The sequence below is a fragment of the Bos mutus genome, chromosome 4 (genome assembly GCF_027580195.1).
Source record: "Bos mutus isolate GX-2022 chromosome 4, NWIPB_WYAK_1.1, whole genome shotgun sequence".
Taxonomy (NCBI): Eukaryota; Metazoa; Chordata; class Mammalia; order Artiodactyla; family Bovidae; genus Bos; species Bos mutus.
The window spans coordinates 12362244-12384931 of record NC_091620.1 but is presented as its reverse complement, the minus strand read 5'-3'; the positions used below and the strand labels follow the sequence as shown (position 1 = coordinate 12384931).

At 43.7% G+C, this 22688-nt stretch overlaps 1 protein-coding gene across 1 annotated transcript in view; it reads left to right on the top strand.

Moving 5' to 3' along the window:
- The window catches only part of TCAF1 (TRPM8 channel associated factor 1), a 37760-nt gene extending 30995 nt beyond the window's left edge, over nucleotides 1-6765 (top strand). The window contains 2 exon segments of the mRNA XM_005886734.3: nucleotides 1352-1602; nucleotides 4011-6765. Of these exon segments, the coding sequence (XP_005886796.2) occupies nucleotides 1352-1602; nucleotides 4011-4020 (261 nt within the window). The 3' untranslated portion in view covers nucleotides 4021-6765.
- The last annotated feature ends 15923 nt before the right edge of the window (nucleotides 6766-22688 follow it).

Sequence of the window (22688 nt, the reverse complement as noted above, 5' to 3'; positions counted from 1 at the left end):
CTGTCACGGCTCTAAACCCAGGCATACCTGAGACTGCAACCAAACTGCTGTCTGAATAGCTCCGTGAAGCCAGCCACACTTCCGTGGGCATACATACGCATACACAATGTGTGGGATAGGAGCTGTTTTTTTTTTTTTTTTTCCCCTAGGTGGGTAAACTGTCTTCTCATTATGACTCGTCTGTGCCTCAGTTTCCATGTTATAAGCAAGCCATGATTCCTCACTGGACTGGACGTGGGGGTGGCCCCTGCCTTTCAGTTATCACCCAGCACCCAGTTCCAGCCCCTCAGTCCCTGGATCCGGTCCCAGCTCACTAAGGAGGGTTTTATCACCTTGGGTCCTGGAACTCAGCCTCAGGCCAACCGCACCCTCTTCTGGTCCCTGCACCTGCTCGAGTTCTCACTCGAGTTGATCCCCTCCACCATGAAAATGACAGGGAGGCTGCCAAGAGACTGCTGTAACCCTGTGTTTGGGGAGAACTTCCTCCTCGGTGAAGTTGAATTGAGGTTGGAACTGCTAATGTCCCTCTGAGCTCTAATGGCGGTTCCAATGGCACCGAGATGGCAGTCTTTACCTAAAATTCTGCCTTACTCTTAACTCTAGAGACCCAGACTATAGATGGTTCAGCAGGTTAAGAATCCACCTGCAGTGCAGGAGACACAGGAGATGTGGGTTTACTCCTTGAATTGGGAAGATCCCCTGCAGAAGGAAATGGAAACTCCCTCCAAGTATTCTTGCCTGGGAAATCCCATGGACAGAGGAGCCTGGCAGGCTACAGTCCACGGGGTCACAAAGAGTCGGACACAACTGAACACAGTACACACACAGACTATATATTGTCCTCTGCTTCTCCTGGACTCACTGTTTTTCCTAAAGACCATTTGGTCACCTTGCAAATTGATAGAGACCTCCTGTTAGTGCAGATTATGTCAGGGTTGCGGTGGCAGTCCCCAGGTTGTGGGGGTTTAACTTTACAACTGTGAGAGACAATGGATTTTTGCACTTCAGCCAATTTCAAATCTTCATGTAATAGCCTATTACTACTTTCATAGTCTAGTGAGAGATGAATAATGATGTTGGTGGTAAATCCTGATATTAATCAGTGCAGTTTTGACCACTGGACTGTCATTCATTGAGGATCTGCTTTGTGTTGAGCCCTGTGCTGGCTCAGAGACCCTTCTCATCATCAGAATACGAAAGTAGCCCATGAGGCGAGCAGGTGAAAGAGGAGAGGGTCAGTGATGGGTATGAAGCTGAGGTTTAAGGGGTTAAAGGCATTCATTCACTCAGAGTGTTCGGTGGGTCTTTTGCCAATCAGATGTCTCAACCTGCTTGCTCCTTGTCTTTCCAGCTCCAGGAGGCCTTTGGGTGGGAGCCGTTCATCCGTCTCTTCACCGAGTACAGGAACCAGACCAACTTGCCCACAGACAACGTCGACAAGATGAATCTGTGGGTGAAAATGTTCTCCCACCAAGTGCAGAAGAATCTGGCTCCGTTCTTTGAGGCCTGGGCCTGGCCGATCCAGAAGGAAGTGGCAACCAGCCTGGCCTATCTGCCTGAATGGAAGGAAAATATAATGAAATTGTACCTCCTCACACAGATGTAAGGAGTGCCCAGCGAGGTGGCAGGTAGAGAGGTTTGGGGAGGTAGGCAGAGATGGGGATTCACTCCTCGACCTCTGTCTCTTAGTTCTAGCCTTGCCCTCTCAGCTCATTGCCCCTGGATCCTAGTAGCATCTCCGGGGTTGGGTTAAGGACATAAAGTGGAATCAGAAATCCTCAGGAGCGTGGCCTTCCATTTATGAGCTCGTTCCTCTGCTCTCGGCTATCAGAGTCCCTCCTGACCCTGTGCTGGGCCAGTGCTGAGAGCTTTGGCCTCTGTTTCTGTGGGTCACTATCACCCTGAGGACTCCCTGGGACTTGATTTGTTTTTATCATTTTCCCCCAAACCTGACCATAGAACTCAATGGAAACACTAATTGACCATGATATTCAGACAGCTCCCTGAGAACTCATATATTTTGTATCTTGAGTAGTGTTCCAAAAGCTGTGAAAAGCCATCTAGTGCCATTTGAAGAGCCCATATAACCAGGGTTAGCTCTTGGGAAAGTCGTTTTATCTCTGAACTCCCATTTCGTTGCATGTGGGGTGAGGGTAAAGATCCCTGCCTCACGGGGTTGCAAGGAAGACCTAGGCGGGTGACTCTGAGGAGTGTGGACACTGGGCATGCACTCGAAGGGGTGGTTTTCTTTCGTGCTGGTCCACATTCTCTGCCCGCAGCCCAGGAGTTAGGATTGTCTCTCACAGTTGGCCCCCTGCACCCAAGTCCTGGGTCTTTCACCAGTTAGTTATAAGACTTTGGGCAAGCTCCTCAACTTCTCTGTGACTCAATTTCCCCTTCTACAAAGTGGGATCTATTTCATAGGACTATTGTGAGGATTAAATTTTAGTACCTCTAAAAGTGACTGTACCTGGCAGTTAGTAGGCGCTGAGAAAATGCCAGCAGCCACTGTTCGTATCAGTTAACTCCCATCAGTTTAGACCAGGGCTTCACTTTGCGATGGCATTTTTACAAATGCAATGAATTAATCCTGCTCCACCCTACCCTGTATGCAGACTCAGAGGATTCTGGTACACTGCCCTATGCTCTAAAGGCAGGTCTCTGTATTCACAATGGGGATTTTCAAAGCTGTTTGGGGTTCGGTCTCCTTCAATTCCATCTCTCCAGTACAATCCCTTCTTTGATTAAGCATGGAAATCACTTGAAAAGCCAGAACGAGACCGTGAGGATGTTTGTGCTTAGCAAACAAGGAGCAGTGGTGGTGTTTGTGTTTCCGTAGTGACACAGCTTCCTATTGCTGTTTGGCAGACAAAGTCTGTGTGCAAATAGAAATCTTTACTCTGGAATAAGATAACTGGATGTGGCTGACCCAGATTTTATTTAATTATAATGCATTCAGAGATTTTCTTAACTTTTCTTCCAATCTTTCTGAGAACCTCAAAATTCTTTGTAGTTTCAGCTAGAGCTGGGGCTTCAGGATAAAAGCTGTGTGCATCCAGCCAGTTTTCCTTCCTACGTCTTTTGATTTAGTTGCTTTAAGACACTGTTTTATTTGCTTTATTAGGAACTGGGTGGAAGCACAGACAACAGGATTTGACATAGATGGTATTTTTCTTTGGATTCTTTTATTGTGTCATTTCTCAGTACTAGAATTATTTTCCCTTCTCAAATATCTATCATATGGATTCTTTAAACATAGATGCTGAATATTCATTCAGCACTTAAAGTAACTGCTGTCAATTAGTGGGCTGTTGTGTATGTGCCAAGGATAGGTTGTTTCATTTAATCCTCACAATAATCTTATGGAATGGAAATTTACAGCCCCCATTTTACAAATGCATGAACTAGACTTTATGGAGATTGAGTACATTGCCTAAGTCTTTATTGCGAGTCAGTGATAGATTTGGGATTTGAACCCAGGCATTCTGATTACAGAATGAGTGTTAGTAACTACAGTGCTTTGAACAAGCAAATAGATGAGTAAATGAAGAAATGAAGCAGCAAATAGAAGGACCTTTATGTCCTTACTTGCCAGCACTTTGGCTGCATGTACTTGCTTCCCAATGGACAGTGCTGGGACGATCCTTTTAATATCAGCCCAGTCATCTGGGTTCTGGGATCGTCAGGTTTCAGTCCTCCCTAGGGCACCATGAAAGTGCTCTACTAGCTTATTGGATTTTCAGCGACTGGCTATTGTGAGGTAAAGCATCTTGACTCCCAAGTGTCCCAGACCTGCTGTGTTCTCAGAAAGAAAATTAGATCCTCAGTCATTTAGAATTATTTTTATATTGATTCTTACCCTCTTTAATCCATTCTCAGCAGTATAGCCCCGGGGACCTTTTTACAAATGGCAAGTTGTCCATGTCACTGCCCAGTCTAAAAGCTTCCGGCGGGACTTTGAATTTAAGATGATGAACTGAACATGTAAGTTTACTTCCCTCCCTCCCCAGGCCCCACTGAAACTGAAGTCAAGAAACATAAAAGAGAATTGACTCATCTCAGCAAAGAAAACTGAAGGAATTTGGTTGTAAGTGAAGAAGATCTCAGCACATTCCTGGAAGAGAGAAAGTGGAAGGCAGCATAATGAAAGAGTGCAGCCCCTTGCAGGCAGAATATAAGCTGGTCTGGACACATAACCCCAAAGGGACTTGGGTGCCTGAAAAGTCTATTTACTAAAGAATTATGTCAGTTGTGAAATTGACTCCCCTCCCATTCTACCCCAACCTGTGTGCACAGAACACAGGCAACCCACCATTGGTTTCAAGTCTGTTGTTATTGTGGTTGTTCTGTTGGTGTTGTTTGTGTAAAGGAATCGAAGAAACTGCTTGAGGAGAGGTAGGAGTTGGTGCTCCAAAGTAAATTTCTCTTTTATGGAAATAAATGAGCCCCTAGCCTATTAGCTAATTCTCTGCTGACAGCCAAGATCCCTACTCAAGTAACCAAGTGCTTTCAGTCACAGAAAGACATCCTGCAGAAGCAGACAGACCACACAACTGCAGAGGGAGCCCAAGCAACTCTATAAAAAACTGTCATATTGATTCTTCAGTGAAAATAGTCGGCTAGGAATTCCCAGACATTGAGCCTTAGGGGGAGTGGTTGGGGAAGGGACCAGGAAAGCAGCATGGATTCAAGAGATTTGAAAAATATAACAAATTCTGGGGGAAACAGAGTTAACTTGGGAAAAATGATTTAAAATATCTGTATCTTTGGAGAGATGTGAGGTGCATCTGTAAGGTTAAAAACAGGATGCTACAAAGGGAAAACCTTGAAAAGAAGAAGAAACCCTTAAACTGAAATAAGGCTGCCAAAAATATTTAGTAGACAGACTCTAAGATAAAATTGAGGGAATCTTCCCAGATGTGGAGCAAAAGGAAATAGGAAATATAAAGAGAGGGGGGGAAAAAGACATAGACAATCAGTATCTAACTGTTAGGAGTGTCTAGAAGAGAGAACATAGAAAATGTTGTGAAGATAAAAACAATTGAACAGAAATAACTAAGTCTCCAAATTGAGAAGACTCCCATACAACCTACATCTAGACACATGTGAAATTTTGGAATGTTAAGGATGGAGCAAAGATATTGGAAGTACCAAGAGAAAAGATAAAGTTAGGTCATCATGATTAGCTCAACGAAAAAGGGATGAGAAATAGATTGGGAGATTTTTCACCAGCAACACAATGATATAGGCCAATAGAGGAACGTCTTCACATACAGAAGATCTCTGTACCCAAAATTCCATAGCAAGCCAAATGAAGGAAATTTTCTGACATGCAAGTTTTCAGAACATCTACCTTCTTTGCACTTGGAAAGGAAGTTCTCTCTCACCTGCTAAGGAAGATCTGCAGCAAAATGAAGATGAAAATCAGGAAAGAGGAAGAAATGGAAACCAGAAGACAGTGAATCTCACCCAGGATGTCTCACTCCAGAGTGACCATTATTCAACAGGAAGACTCACTCTAGAGTGACCATTAGCCAACAGGAAGACTCACTCTAGAGTGACCATTAGCCAACGGGAAGACTCACTCTAGAGTGACCATTAGCCAAGAGACCCATTTCAGATGAGAGTGCATGGTCTCAGACTCTCTGATTCTGTGCCATAGACATTATCCTTGAGAAGGTGGAATGTTTAAGAAATGGAGGAGATGCATTCTTTAATAAACACAAAGGAAAACAAAACAAAAACATGTTAAATTCAAGTCCAATTATGAGATAATGATAACAAAAATTACTCATGAAATGTAAGAAGAGACTGGATTTGTCATTGGCGGTAGGTATATTTCATTTCAAGTGACATAGGAATCATGACATTGGATATGTTTGGAAGAAAATATCCTAGCTTCTACTTTGCTGTTGTTTAGTCGGTAAGTTGAGTACAACTCTTTGTGACCCCGTGGACTGTAGCCCGCCAGGCCCCTCTGTCCATGGGATTTCCCAGGCAAGAATATTGGGGTGGGTTTCCATTTCCTTCTCCAGGGGATCTTCCCAATCCTGGGATCAAACCCAGGTCTCCTGCAGTGGCAGGCAGATTCTTTACTGCTGAGCCACCAACTCTCAGTAAACAGTATTTACAAAGCCAAAATAATGTAGATACTATTTATTGGTATTCAGTGCTCTGATCAGCCTGTAAACAAAACATGAGAGGCCTAATCTTTTATCCAGAAATGAAACTGAAAGTAACCTATCTTATAAAGGGAAAAAGAAAGCAGAAAGAGGTTGAGAATTCATTGAGGGAAGAGTGGTGGAGAGAAGTGTAGAATTACTTGTCCATTCAAAATGGGGGTGAAAAGTCTACAGTTAATGGGACAAGGACTAAAGGATTAGTTACTGTTCAAAATTATAAATTAAACCAATAGAAGCATTAAAAGTGCATCTATCAAAAAATTGGGAAAGGATAGGCAGATGAAAGGTGGGAATAGCATAAGTTAAATCCTTATCTTTTGTAATGGGGAATTATTAAAGATGGTCTAAAGTTAATAAGTCAAGAAATTATTGTTCAAACATATTATTTAATGTTAGGAAATTAGTTAACAGAATATCTAAAAATAGAAATTGTTAAATGCATCACCTCTAGGGTATGGGACTAGTATTAAAAGGGTGGAGTGGGAAACTGTGTTTTTCATTTTAAGTCCTTCTGTACTATTTAATTTTTTACCTTGTGCATGTATTACTCTGAGAAATTTTTAATAAACTCAAATAAAAATCCTTCCATGGCTACATATTGACTAAGATACAATCCAATCAAAACCCTTAAAATGGCTTATAAGGCCCTCAAGTAACTGGATCCATCCAAGGTGTCCAAGCTCATCACGTCTGCCCATCACTCTCTAGTTCTAACCACACTAAGTAACCTCCAATTATTCAGACACACTTCCTCTTGCCTTGCTTCTACAGGTGTTCTACAGAAAACAAAGCCTGTCCCTGACTCACCGTGTGTCTGCTGATTAAGTACCTGTTAAGTGAATGAATGTTCAACAGGGTGCTCATGAAAATCGCCAACATGTGTTCTTTCTCAAGAAGGTACATGATGTTTGTCTCTTAATCTAGGAGCATTTCAAGACCCTGATGTAAGCTTTCCTGAACTATCGTTTGATGGTTTTGATAAGTTTTAGTTGTATATGAGACCAGATGATATCAGAGGATTTCTATTCATCTGTCAGTCTCCTTGGCATGTTCTTTGCCTTGTTGCCTCAACATTACAATTGATTTTCAGCTGTTTTTTCTCTGTTCAGTTCAGTCGCTCAGTCATGTCTGACTCTTTGCAACCCCATGGACTGCAGCATGCCAGGCTTCCCTGTCCATCACCAACTCCTGGAGCTTACTCAAACTCAGTTCCGTTGAGTTGGTGATGCCATCCAACCATCTCATCCTCTTTCATCCCCTTCCTGCCCTCAATCTCTCCCAGCATCAGGATCTTTTCAAATGAGTCAGCTCTTCGCATCAGGTGGCCAAAGTATTGGAGCTTTTAGCATCAGCATTAGTCCTTCCAATGAATATTCAGGACTGATTTCCTTTAGGATGGACTGGTTGGATCTCCTTGCTGTTCAAGGGACTCTCAAGAGTCTTCTCCAACACCACAGTTCAAGAGCATCAATTCTTTGGCATTCAGCTTTCTTTATGGTCCAACTCTTACATCCATACGTGACTACTGGATCCCTGCAGTTGAGAGAAACAGTCAACCATCCAGTGGACACCTTTGGGCTCCCAAGTTTCATGTCTACTGCCATGCCTAGTCTCTTGGTGGCTCTTCCTTCTTCATCGTTAACTTTCTTCTACCATCTACCTTTCAAGGCCAACTGGAGCACTCTAATGAGTACTGACCTTACTGCCAGTCTTCAGCAGCTGCATGTATTGGAAATCCTTCTTATTCATATTTCCTCTTCATAATATCACTCTCTGATTTACCTACTCGCTAAACCAATGTCCTCACTCAAGGTCACAGCCTCCCTAATGTACATACTTAACAGGCCAGTAAGTAATCAAATACTGCCCTGAGTGCGTGCTATCCCTTCAGTCGTGTCCGACTCTGCGACCCTGTGGACTGTAGTCCACCAGGCTCCTCTGTCCACGGGATTCTCCAGGAAAGAATACTGGAGTGGGTTGCCATGGCCTCCTTCAGGAAATCTCCTAGACCCAGGGATTGAACTTGCATCTCCTGCCTTGGCAGATGGGTTCTTTACCAGTAGCACCACCTTGCTGACAAAAGTAACACTTTCAGGACTCGTTCATGCCTGTGTTCTTTACTCCTCCAAAGATTTTGGACCCCTGTTTGGCTTCCATTTTGAAACAGATTTCTTTCACTGATGCACATGATTGGAGTCAGTCTTCCAAGTGCTGTCGAGAAGGGGTGGGGTGATCCTAAACTTCTCAGACATCTAGCTACACAAACACAATTCCACTTCTAATTCCAGAGAGTTATAGAAACGTCACTTATTTGGATTCTTGTGATTTCAATGCTATGAAGAGAAGCATTTCTTTGAAAGGAAATCTTGGGCAGTATAAGTTATTTCCAATGTTCAAGTGTCACGTTAGGTGGTTGGCTTCATAGGTCTCATTATATCAGAAATAAATAAGTAAAATACAAATAAGGTATGCATTGACCAGTGATGACAGTGTCAGGAGCTAAGGATTGTGTTAATACAAGTATGTATACCTGGAGGCCATCAGAAAGTTAACTCCATTCATCTGCACTATATAGGAACTCATATATAATTATTTAAGAAATATGTGCATGAAGGCATTAAACATTTCTTTGTATGAACTGCCTAAATTTGGACATGAAATACACTTTCACAGATTGCCAAAGCATTTAGAATAATTTGAGAACTGAGACAGTGCTGACAGTGTGGAAAGAAAGGCAAAATGATCAAGGTGGCAGTATAAAAACATTCAAATTAAGAAGAGGACCCAGAGAAATAGAAGATCCTCCCCTCCTCATCGACAATATAGCAGCCTGTACCTATGCCCACTCCTACTATCTGTGAAGTCTCTGTGATTTAAACAGGAGCCAATATAAGCCCATATGAATTTCACAAATAGACCAAAGAGAATATGAAAACCTTTATAGCTCTGAGTTCAGGCTGGCCACCTGTCAAGATGGCCAGCAAACTTTAGCTTCATTGCTTTAAATAAATTGTTGAGTACAGCTAGACAAAAGTGCGGTGTGGCAAAAAAATGAGAAACACTCAAGAAAGTTACAGCAGGGATCAGGGGACCAACGCCACGACGGGGTGAAGACGCCCAAACTGATCTCAAGTCTGCTTTATTATGCTTTCTGAGACTTGCTTGTATGTGTTTACGTGAGCATAGCAGGACAGGTGGCCTTCAATGATAAGCCCGTGCAGTTAACATTTAACATTTTCATATCCCTGTTTTTCTGCCTCAAGGACAAAGACCCAGTAAATCTCTATGTGCCTCCCAGCCGCCACAGCTAGGAACCGTCTGTTGATGGCTTTCCATCCCCAGGCCCACGTCCTGCTTTCAAGATGTTTTTTGTTCCTTCTTGGATTCCTTCAGGAGTTGCATACTGAGCCATGTCCTCTCAGCAAGATTGTTTAATTCTTTTCTCATGCCTTTTAGTAGGCCGGTCTCCTACAATAAATATGCAGGAAGAAACTTGCCCTTGGAAATAGACCATGCTGTAATTTGAATGTGTGCATACTCAAGTCGCTCAGTCTGAGCAACCCTATGGATTGTAGCCATAGGGTCCTATGGACTATAACCCACCAGGCTCCTCTGTCCATGGGATTTTCCAAGCAAGACTACTGGAATGGGTAGCCATTTCCTCCTCCAGGAGATTTTCTCAATCCAGGGATCGAACGTGAGTCTCCTGCATAGCAGGCAGATTCTTTACCTTTGAGCCACCAGGGAAGCCCCATAATTTGAATAGAAGTTATCATACATTTACTACAGAAAGAAAAATGTAGTGGATGAGTCTTTCTTAAATACTCTCAAGCTGATGACTTTGCCCTTTACTCAGAATACAACACAATTTTAATAAATAAACGAGCATTTTAATGTTAGGAGATACAACCACTTCTATTAGCCTGGGTCCTCCAAGAGGCAGAAGCCAGATAAGGTCAGGTATACAGGAGGTTTATTAAGGTTTATTCATGGAAACACTTGTGAGAGAAAATAGAAAGGGAGCCAGAGGAGACTGGAAGGGCCATCAGACTGTGATGTCCTTGTAACCTCAGTGAAGGAGAGAGTGAAAGAAGGAAGGACTTACATTGCAGTGCAGGTCTCAGAAAGTTTTGTCAAGGCCTCTGGAGAGTCCTTGAGCAAAAGTCACCTGCCAAATAACGCCCCATGTCTCCTTAGTGTGCACACTCAGTTGCTAAGTTGTATCAGGCAGATCTTTTACCCCTGAGCTACCTGGGAAACCCCTCTCCTTAGTATCCCCACCATAATTAATCACTGGCCAGCAGAAGCTCCTGGGCAGTGTGGCCTTGGCGCCGAGGATTCTAGAACACATCAGCTGGGGCCGTCTGTCAACTGCATACCCGCTCCCTGCAGTTGGAGAGCTGAGCCGTGCATTTTCACCGCCATCAAAGCACTTGTTCTTAAAACAGCCATGGACACCTGTTCTGGATCATTTCATTGACTTAATTAACCTCCCCAGTGACTCATACCAGTAAATGCACATAGGTGGATTCATCCATCTTTCTTCCTAAATTAGAGTGTGCCTAATCCTTCCCAAATCCTTGAGGCCCTTCAGGGAAAGAATACATGGGACCATGTTAAATTTAACTCATAACCAAAAATAATCGAAGCAGGAGGCCAGTGACTAGCATTATTAATGCTAGCCCGTAGTTGGAAAGCACATGCGGGAAACTGGAATTACTGCGAAGATTTTTTTCCTCTCTTTGACAGAAATGGACTGACGTGCCACTAGTAACAATGACAATACTGATTTGTGTACAGTTACTGTATATGCTAGACAATGTGTACAATTACTGTATATGCTAGGCAATGAAGTATTATATTACTTATAACCCACAAACAGCCAGTCGCTGCAGTGCAAAGGGTATGTACTAGCATGCTTGGCTTGAGTTAATTCATATCTAACCTTGGAACTGGAACTAGCTTCATATCCCCCTGAATCTCATAGGGAAGAGGTGGATTATCTGAATAAATTTGGAATTGGGTTAGAAAGGACAAGTGAGGTGAAGTAGGAGATAGATGTTGAGGAGGAAACCTCAGTGTTTCCTACATGACATTTCTTAAAAACCTTTTCCTAGAAACTGGAAAGTACAATCCAAACCCATTATCATACCAGCCAAAATCGCTTAAAACCTGGCCCAGCTCTGTAGAGCTACCACTTTGGATATGTCTTGTTAACAAGCTTCCCTCACCATGAACATTTTCTCTTTTTCAAACTAAGCTTTCCACACTCATACCTTCATGCTGTGGATTATGACAGCTTCACATTGTAATGCACATTTTTCCAAAGCTAAGTTTTAGTGTTACCTCTGGAAGTTCTTTTCTGATACCCTGATTAGAAATAATTGCTTCTTCCTTTCTGTTCCCTTGCACTTAATTTGCAGCCAATTCAGCACCTAGATAAATCCATCTGATACCGTAGTTTCCTGTCTTCTCCCCTCCCTAGATTTACTGACCACAGCATCCTCTCCATCTCCTAGAGTGTACCACAGAATATGTGCCCAGTGAGAATATGCTGACTTTCATGGACCAGTTTCTGTGTTCTCCTGGGTGGGAGGAAGGGCCTGAGGGTCCTCACCTTCACATGACTTAGTTGGACCCACGCTGGTCACGATCTTTCATTTCCCAGTTTTTTAAATGGACCCTTATGTTCTTCCCGTGTCACTTCATTTCCATTCTTCAAGCAGCCTTGCTCCCAAATGGTAGATGGTGGGCCTGCTTCTTCTGCTGTCTGACCCTGGAAAACCACCTTTGTTTGAAACCCTTTAATCTTCTCATTCGTCCTTAAGAACAATATGGCCAAAAATATTAATAAATATTACTTCACCATAAAGACTGAGGCTGCTGTAAGTAGAAACTAGTTAAAACTTAAGAGAACAAACTCACAAAAGAGACCTTGAACTCAGCACTGACATGAAACTTGCCTGACCACCCTCAGTGTCCAATTCCCACTTTGCTTCCCAAAGCTCAGTTGTTTCCTGGTATGAGATCAAGAGCTCAACTAACCCCGCTTTACATCTGGTTTCCACTCTGAAATATTCAGAAATTCCCATCTGTCTTATCTGATCATCTTCCTTGTATAGGCTTCTGCATGTTCTTTCTTTCTGAAACCTGATTGCATTTGGTTCTCTACCAAATAGGTCTCTACTAGCGACAAAAGACTTATTTACTCACTAATTCATCAGACATTTCTTGAACATTCACTATATACATGTTTACTCAACATACACTTATGTATTCATTAAGATACTACATACCAGAAATGAAACAGACTCAATAGTGGGCAAAAAAAGACAGACTTTACACTCAGCATACAAGCCTATGAGAAAGACTGTTAATCAAATGATTATACAAATGAATGTAAAATCACAGCCTGGATAAGATCTAAGAAGCACACGTATTTAGTGTAGGCATATCAGAAGTAGGATTTAGTATAGTCTGGAGATTAGGAAAGTCTTTTTCTAAGGAAGTGATGACCGAACTAAGATAAGAAAAAAGGAGTCATTTTCTACAAAAAGGAGATTGCACTTTGGTAGGAGGAAGTTTTGCAACTCAGTCAGTTCACTCAGTAGTGCCCAAGTCTTTGTGACCCCTGGACTGTAGCCCGAAAGGCTCTTCTGTCCATGAAAATTCTCCAGGCAAGAATATTGGAGTGGGTTGCCATTCCCTTATTCAGCCATAAAATAGAATGAAGTCTTGTCACTTTCAACAACATGGATGGACCTAGAGGGTATTAAACTAACTAAAATAAATTAGACAAGAAAGACAAATATTGTATGATTTCACTTATATGAGGAACTGAAAAAGCAAAACAAATAAACGTAACTAAACCAAAAAAGAGTCATAGATACAGAGAACAAACAGGTGGTTGCCAGAGGGGAGAGGGGGTATGTGGGGGAATAGGTGAGGGAGATTGAGAGATACAAACTTTTAGTTACAAAATAAATGAGTCACAGGTATGAAATGTACAGCATGAGGAATATGGTCAATAATTATGTAATATCTTTCTACAGTAACAGATGACAACTAGATTTATCAAGGTGATTATTTTAAATGTAGGCGTGTGTGCGTGATAAGTGGCTTCAGTCGTGTCCAACTCTTTGCAACCCTGTGGACTGTATCCCACCCAGCTCCTCTGTCCATGGAATTCTCCCCGCAAGAGTACTGGAGTGGATTGCCATGCCCTCCTCCAGATGATCTTCCTAAACTAGGGATCAAACCCACGCCTCTTTCATCTCCCGCATTAGCAGGCGGGCTCTTAACTGCTAGCACCGCCTGGGAAGTCAGGTGGCAGGTACCAAATACTGTAACTTTCCTTAAATCACTATGTTATATACAAACTACCATGATGTTGTGGATCATTTACAACTTCAAAAACAAACAAAGTCATAGAGAAAGAGATCAGGTTCATGGTTACCAGAGGCCAGGTATGGGAAGAGGGCAAATTGGATGAAGGCAGTCACAAGGCACAAACTCCCAGTTATAACACAAATAAGATATAACGTACAATATGATAAAGATAATAAACATGCTATACCTTATGTACGAAGGTTGTTCAGAGAGTAAATCCTAACTGTTCTCATCATACAGGAAAAAAAAAATTCTATTTCTTTAATTTTCCATCTATATGAGATAACGGATGTTCACTAAATTTATTGTGATAATCATTTCATGACATATATAAATCAAATCATTATGTTGCACACGCTAAACTTACATAGCACTGTACATCAGTTATATATCAATAAAACCGAAAGAAAAATAAAAACTATATTTAAAAAAGAACTACAGTAGATAAAAAGTATTCTCCATTCCCAAATATCCTAGAGATAATCATGGTTATCAAGTTCTTCACACACTAACACACACCCCCTGCAGCAGCAACAGCTGCGTATCTATATAAAAGCTTTTTCTAATAACATTAACAAGATAATACTACACACACTAACCAACACATTTTATTTTTTAAGATTCTTTTATGAGGACCATTTTTAAAGTCTTTTATTGAATCTGTTACTTCTGTCATATGTTTTGGGTTTTTACACTGTGAGTCATGAGAGGTCTTAGTTCCCCATCCAGGGATGGAACTCCCACCCCCTACATTGGAAAGTGGAGTCTGAACCACTGGATTGCCGGGCAAGTCCCATAACCAAAACATTTTAAACATTAAGCTTTTCAACATTTGCATACAAGTACTTGCAGATTTACTCTATTTCTTTTAACAGTAGGAAAGGGTTCCACTTGTCAGTTACAGATTGACACTTGCCATCAGCTCTTGCCATCCACCTCTTCAAGGATTAAATCATGTGCTGCTACAGCTGCTGATTTTCAACACCCCCTGAAGGAGTTCAGGGTGGCGAGCAGAAATAAGGCATTCTGTGCTCCTGGAAAACTGGCAGGACAAGTCTTCAGATAGTGAGATATTTTCAGGAGCCGATTTTATGAGCCCAATTCTTGTATCTCCTCATCTCTAGAAAAGCACTAAAATCCTTTGTGATGATGCTTGTTTCTCGTGACTAGCAGAAGCTTCACGAGACCACCAAAGCTTTCTACAAAAAATATGTGCTGGACTGCATGTACTTGCTTGCCCTTTACCAGAATCACATACATTCTGTCCTTCCCCTCTACCTCTTTGGAACAGTTTCTCAGAGCTATCTGAGGTGCTGCGTCCCAGGCTGCAGTGCTCATACTGCTCCAAATAAACACTTAAGTGAAAACTCTCACCGTGTGCATCTTTTTTTAGTCAACACATTGTATGATGTAGACTAATTGAACCACTAACTTACTGACAGAACTTACTGATTAGGTAATTCTGAGTTGCCTTTTGCTTAAAGAACAGGAATTTACTTCTCGTGGTTCTGGAGAGTAGAAGTCCAAGATCAAGGTCCTGGCAGGGTTCGGTTTCCCTGAGGACTCTCTCTACAGCTTAAGGCCCTCACTTTCTCGCCATGAGCTCACACGGTTTGTCCTCCCTGTGAGAGCATTCCCAATGTCTCATCCTCTTCTCACGGGGACGCCTGTCATACTGGATTAGGGATCCACCTCAATGGCCTCATTTTAATTCAGTCACCTCTTTAAAGACCTTCCCTCCAAATATGGTTACATTCTGAGGTACAGAGAATTGAGACTTCAACATGGAATTTTGGGGAAACACAATCCCACCCAAAATGAGAAGTGTTTCACAACATACTAAAATATGTACCAGCACTTCATTCCTGCTTCCCCTACTCTCAAAGAATTTAAAAAAAAAAAAAAAAATGCTTTAAAATGCTGAAAGTATATTTTGGTAGAGATCCAAAGGGAAAGAGACAAATAATACAGCATTATGTTGTTGTAACCACTCATTCTGGGAAACAAACTCACTCAGAAGGACGATGCAGAAAGTGGAGTGCAGTTTATTACACCGGCAGGCCCAAGGCAGAGTCTCCTCTTAGCCAAGGACCCCGACCAGTTTTTCTGAAAACCTTATATACCCTAAGTGTACGTGCCCAAACCCACCTCCCCAAATTCCGTGAAACTAGTCTGAACAAAGGAAAAGAAAGATATAATCAAAGTTAACCCGTGATTCTTATGCCTTAAGCCTAGGTAGTTAACAGTGGACACTTATCAATAGGCCTGTGGTCATACCCCAATAAGCATAATAGAATTTATGATTCTCTTAAGTTACACAGATAATTAGGGTATTCTTTTAGGCAACAGAGAGTCTAGGTACAAGCCCTGGGGCTCTTCCATCTGGGGGGTCTGGTTTTCCAGTTGGTATGTCGTTTCCATAGATACTGGGCATATAGCTCAAAGTCCACAGTCCAGCCCAAGATGGAGTCCTCCTTTCAAGATGGAGCCTGTTCTGTTTCCTCCTTCATTCCCCACCTCTTGATGCTCTTAACTCATAGTATGAGCATCATTCATAGGGATATATTGCACCCTGACTCTCCGACCGCCAATTTGGGAGAACGACATCAACCTTTGAGTTACAAAGTTCATAATACATTGTAAAATAAAGGGTCCAGAAAGCAGAACTATCAAGGCAACTATAATAATGGTAAATATAGTTTTCCACCAATCACCCTTCACCCAAGATAGGACTGAAGTCCAAAAAGGAAGATTATCATCAGACATAACTTTTACCTGACCTTTCACGTCATCTAGGGTGGCTGATATATAGCCAGATAAATCAGGAATATATACACAACATTCAACTTTAATTATACCACAGGTCCCTCTTTGTGCTGAAACTATGGTTAGTCTCAAGATGATAACAGCAAGTCCTTGGAGCAGCAGTTAATTGTAGAGCTTCATCTCTTTTTCTTCTTTAAGATGATCTTGGTTTCACAGGGATCAGTGGGGTCCTGTTGTGTAGTCCACTCAGCGTCCTCTGGGTCTACGTGGTATGCTCTCTTCACCCTCATGTGGTGGACCCAGGGAGTGACACCTACAACTTCAACTGCAGTAAGGCTGGTTAGAACAACAGTATATGGACCCTTCCAATGTGGGGCCAAGGAGAAGTGTTTCCAGTTCTTCATCATACCTGATCCCCGGGCACAAATTCGTGAATCTGTTCCCCAAGGGGGAATAGCACCCTTTCTTGTATAAACTTAGTTACCTGATTTATTACCTTACCCAGTTGTTCCATCTGCTGTGAAATCTCATCTCCCCTTACCTGAGGCAAATTTGTTTTACAATGGGAGGGGGCCTCCCATACACAGTTTCATACGGAGAATAGCCATGCGACCCATGCGACCGTGGGGTCATCTTGAGTCTGGGCAGAGCCTTTGGAAGCAAGTCCACCCAGGAGCAGTCAGTCTCTAAGATCCACTTGGAGAGTGTCTCTTTTAAGTGTCTGGTTGGTTCGTTCCACCATCCCAGAACTCTGGGGCCTATATGCCGTATGTAATTTCCACTTGATATTTAGAGCTTTACATACCTGTTGAATTAAGTCGGGTACAAAGACAGGGCCGTTGTCTGATCCTATACTGGTTGGGAACACAATCCGGGGATTATTTCTCAAAGCAGACAGTGAGCCACTTCATTTGCTTTTTCATTTGGGGTGGGGAAGGCCTCCACCCATCCTGAGAAGGTACATACCATGAGTGTCAGCAGGGTTTAAAGTCCACTTAGAGTGCCTTTTATCTGTATTCCTGGAGGTTTTTGTTCATGTCCCGGGGCAGCATTGCCCTTTTTCATTTTTGGTGGCCCTTTCTGCTTCAGCCAGCTGGTCTTGGGCCAGGGTATACTGTGGGAGAGTTAAAGTTAACTCAGGCATTTTTGAGAGTACAAAGGTTCTGATAGATCCCCCACCAGCAGGCCCAGATTTCTCAGCCACGTGTTTTACGGCTTTATCTGCTAGTCGGTTTCCCCCCGTTTGTGGGGTGTCTTCCTTTTGGTGACCCCAACAATGCATCACTGCAACCTTTTCAGGTTCCCATACAGCATCTAATAGAGTCGAGATTTCTTCTTTGTTTTTAATACACTTTCTGTTGGCTGTCAGAAGACCTCGCTCTTTATATAAAGCCCCGTGTACATGTAAAGTAGCAAAAGCGTACCTGGAGTCTGTGTAAATGTTTGTCTTCTTGCCTTTTGAGAGCTGGAGGGCCCAGATTAGACACACAGTTCGTGATGGCAGAGAGCTGGCTTCAACGATGGCTTCTTCCGTGACTACTGCGTATCCCGACAGTCGTCGTCCTTGTTTCGCCAGGCTGGTGCCTTTGTGTACAGGACCCACTCTGGGTCCGGGCTTGGCTGGTCTCTCAAGTCAGTTCCGCTGGCATAAACTTCTAGGATTTCCTTGCAATCATGTGAGGGCCCACCTTCTCCCACAGGAAGGAGAGTGGCTGGATTCAGGGCCTGACAAGGCTCAATAGTAACGTGGGGCTTCTCACATAACAGTCCCTGGTATTGAGTAATCCGGGATGTCAACAGCCATTTATGGGGGTCCCCTCACAGGAGAGTGTTGACCTCGTGTGGGACTTTTACGATCAAATCTTGGTCTGAAGTCAGCTTGGTTGCCTCCTGGACCAGTAAGGCAACCATAGCAACTGTCCGTAAGTATCCCGGCCACCCAGTGGCAACACTGTCCAGTGGTTTTGAGAGATAAGCCACAGGTCTATCCCGTGTCCCCATAGTCTGGGACAACACTCCCATAGCCACCTTGTCCTTTTCAGTCATGTGAAGAGTAAACGGCTTAGCAAGGTCTGGCAGGCCCAAGGCGGGTTCGGACATCATTGTACCGGGATTGAGTTCTATTACCAGTGGGACTTGTTTTGCAAGCCTAGGGGGGTTGTCTTCCACCCAGACCTCGGGGAATTGTTGAGTTAACTCTCTCTCTCAACTGCTCAGCTTGTCCAGTTTCCCTTCCAGGAGATTGTGCAACCTCCATTCATCTTGAGGGGTTCCCAAGAGGAAGAGTAAATAGGTGGTTGAGCCCACTTGAAGAGTGGGTCTTTCGTGGGGGGAAAGGTCACTTGTGGCCCCAATTTAGATGGCAAGTCTCTTCCCAACAAAGGCACTGGGCATTCAGGGATGTATAAAAATTCATGAGTCCCTTGGTGTCCCCCCATCTGACATTTTTGGGGTAGGCTAGAAACACAAAGGCTGCATTTATCACCATCTGAGACCCAGCAGCCTCTGGATCTATAAAGTCTATAGGTCTCGGACGGTCTTTTGTAGAACTCAGAGGGTGATTCGCTTTCCCTTTCAATAACTTCAGAGGGTTTTACCATATTCATAGGTTTTTGGGCCCCCCTCTTGACGTCTTGTAAAATGGCTGCCTGATATCTCTCCAGGTGGCCCCTCCCTTCCTCTGTGTTACAGTCCCAGCTGGGCTTCTCATCGCGGGTGGCTCGTTCTGCCCACCGCTGCGGGTTTGCAGTACCCTCAGGTGCCATTTCTCTTAACCATTTTCTGGCCTCTGTTAGGAGCTTGTATCTTTCCTCAGTAAAAAAAGGGAGACTAGTAGTTGAATTATGTCATCCCATGTAGAGCGGTGGGCTCGGAAAATAGTCTCCATTAGCCTAATCATGGCTTGTGGCTCCCCCGAGTACGGTGGAGCGTGTCTCTGCCAGTTTAATATATCCGCAAAGGAAAATGGCTGGTAATACTAGGCTACAGAGGGCTGATGGTAGTGCCCCATGCGACCTGAAATGGAGGCTGTTGTAGCCTCTGAGGGGCATCTGTAGTGGGATTCTTTCCCCCTGTTCCTTGGTGGAGCGCAGCCTCTAATTGCTGTGTTTTCTTCCCCCTTCTCATCAGTACTCACTGGGAGAGGTGGATACAATCTAGGAGATCTGGCTGGGGTGGAATCCTGGGGGCATTTACCAGAAGTCTCCATCTCTGGGATCAGAGCCTGCTGAAACTGTGGCTCTACGATCTCCGGGAGAGCTGGCGGAGGAGCAGCGTCTGCTGCAGGAACTTCACCTGGCTGTGGATCAGGCATTAAGGCGGCCTCTGGTCCTGGTGGTGCACTCACTGGGAGGCGGGCGTGTCATCATTCAGTATGGGGGAGGGGGCAGGTCATCCCCGTCCAAATCCTGTAGAATTTCTTTTTTATCATCAGTCAATTTTTGTGCCATTAATATTTTTCCCTTTCCCTTCTGGATATAGAACCTTGTCCCAGAGGAGGGTCTTGAGTTAACCCTAGCCGCAAGTCAATATATGGATATTGATCTGGGTGTCCTGACTCTCCTGTGACTACTGTATAGACTGTTTCCACTATTTTTAAGTCCATGGTGTCCTCTGGTGGCCATCCTACTCCCACAGGGGGCCATTCGACCTCACAGTGTATGTGGAGGCAGTTAGGCATCATCTTCACCCTATAGTCTCCTCTAAATCCCTTCTTTAAACTTTTAATCATGTACTCCAATACAGTTGCCTTAGATTCATTTCCCCCCATCTTGCTTACCTTCTTGGACTGTCTTCTAGTTTTCCTTTTCATTCTGTCTATGAAGTTCTCAGTACTCTATGTACTTCTGATATTCCCACTCAATGAAACACTTATATTGCCATTCCATTTCCTTCCTAAATGGGGTGAGAAGAGCCTTACCTGCCAGATCCCAGAGGGAGAAGGGGGATCGGCATGTCTTCACCTGTCGGTTGGCATGGCCAAATCAGAACACCACGTGGTCCAAGACTGTTTCTCCCTTAACTTTTAAAGTCCGTTCTGGCTTGGTAGGCTTGATCAGCTGTGGACGAAAAGACAGATGGGTTAAATATCCCACGTCCCAGGCCGTCTCCAGAAAAGCCAATTGGTACTCACTGATGTATTCCCCTCCTTCTAGCCTGATAATTCCGAGGGGGTCAAGAATTTCACAGCAAATGGGACACCTCCTCAGGGAGGGCAGAATACAAGCACACAAAGACCAAGTTTCTTCTAACAACTCCCTGGCGATTGCTTGGTAATAATTCTCCCCAAGACAGCGTGGACACCACCCCCTAAATGACATTCACAAATTTCCTTCCTAAGCTCTAACACACTCGTCAACCTGTGTACCAAGCAATCGCTGCCACCTGCCTATTCCAGGCTCCTGTGGGTCCATGCCCCTTCTAGTCCCTCCCAGGGTGGTGGTCAGGCCCCTTCTTCCACCCTGATGGGTGGGTTCCTCCTCACCTGAGCGCTCAGTTCCCCTGCTGCCGTCCACTACCTGCTAACACGAAAGGTCCAGGCATTGAGAAGCAAAATCCTTCCAGAAGGGTGAAGCACATTCCCCACTCTAGATGATTCGAGTCGCAAGGCCTTGGAGTAGTCCCAAATGGGATTTGTCTCCCCAAAGTGAGGAGTTTCCTGGCCAATGCACCAAATGTTGTAGCCACGCATTCTGGGGAACAAACTCACTCAGAAGGAAAATGCAGATAGTGGAGTGCAGTTTATTACACTGGCAGGCCCAAGGCAGAGTCTCCTCTTAGCCAAGGACCCCAACCAGTTTTTCTGAAAACCTTATATATCCTAAGTGTATGTGTCCAAACCCACCTCCTGAAATTCCCTGAAACTAGTCTGAACAAAGGAAAAGAAAGATATAATCAAAGTTAACCCGTGATTCATATGCCTTAAGCCTAGGTAGTTAACAGTGGACACTTATCAATAGGCTTGTGGTCATACCCCATAAGCATAATAGAATTTATGATTCTATTTGGTTACACAGATAATTAGGGTATTCTTTCAGGCAACAGAGAGTATAGGTACGAGCCCTGGGGCTCTTCCATCTGGGGGGTCTGGTTTTCCAGCTGGTACGTCGTTTCCATAGATACTGGGCATACAGCTCAAAGTCCACAGTCCAGCCCAAGATGGAGTCTTGCTTTCAAGACAGAGCCTGTTCTGTCTGTTTCCTCCCTCGATGTTAAAGAGCAAAGAGTGAAAATGAACTCAGTCAGCACTTACTTACCCAATGTGTACTGAAGACCAGGAGGCAGGGTGGAGATGAGATTTGGAAAGGCGTCCACCAGTGACCTTGGGGAAGAAACGAAATGGTAGAATCAGAAGCTGGATTTCGAAGTTTGAACCTCATTTTTGGCAAAGGAGAGGGTGACCTGCAGTGAAGAAATGACATGTTCTATACAGAGAGGCAAGAAATGGAGTTTAAGAGATGTGGTACACATACACCATGGAATATTACTCAACCATTAAAAAGAATGAAATAATGCCACTTGTGACAACATGAATGGACCTAGAGAGTGTCATGAGTGAAGTAAGACAGAGAAGGAGCAAGATCTTATGACATCTCTGCAACCATGAAATTAAAAGATGCTTACTCCTTGGAAGGAAAGTTATGACCAACCTAGATAGCATATTGAAGAGCAGAGACATTACTTTGCCAACAAAGGTCCATCTAGTCAAGGCTATGTTTTTTCCAGTGGTCATGTATGGATGTGACAGTTGGACTGTGAAGAAAGCTGAGTGCTGAAGAATTGATGCTTTTGAACTGTGGTGTTGGAGAAGACTCTTGAGAATCCCTTGGACTGCAAGGAGATCCAACCAGTCCATTCTAAAGGAGATCAGCCCTCGGATTTCTTTGGAAGGAATGATGCTGAAGCTGAAACTCCAGTACTCTGGCCACCTCATGCGAAGAGTTGACTCATTGGAAAAGACTCTGATGCTGGGAGGGATTGGGGGCAAGAGGAGAAGGGGATGACAGAGGATGAAATGGCTGGATGGCATCACTGACTCGATGGACATGAGTCTGAGTGAACTCCAGGAGTTGGTGATAGACAGGGAGGTCTGGCGTGCTGCGATTTATGAGGTCGCAAAGAGTCAGACACGACTGAGCGACTGAACTGAACTGAACTGATGACATCTCTTATATGTTGAATCTAAAAAGAAAGATACAAATGAACTTGCTTATAAGGCAGAAAGAGACTCACAGACTTAGAGAACAAACTTATGGTTGCAGGGGAGGGGAAGGATGGGGGAAGGATGGTGGGGGGATAGTTAGGGAGTTTGGGATGGACACGTACACACTGCTATATTTAAAATGGATAACA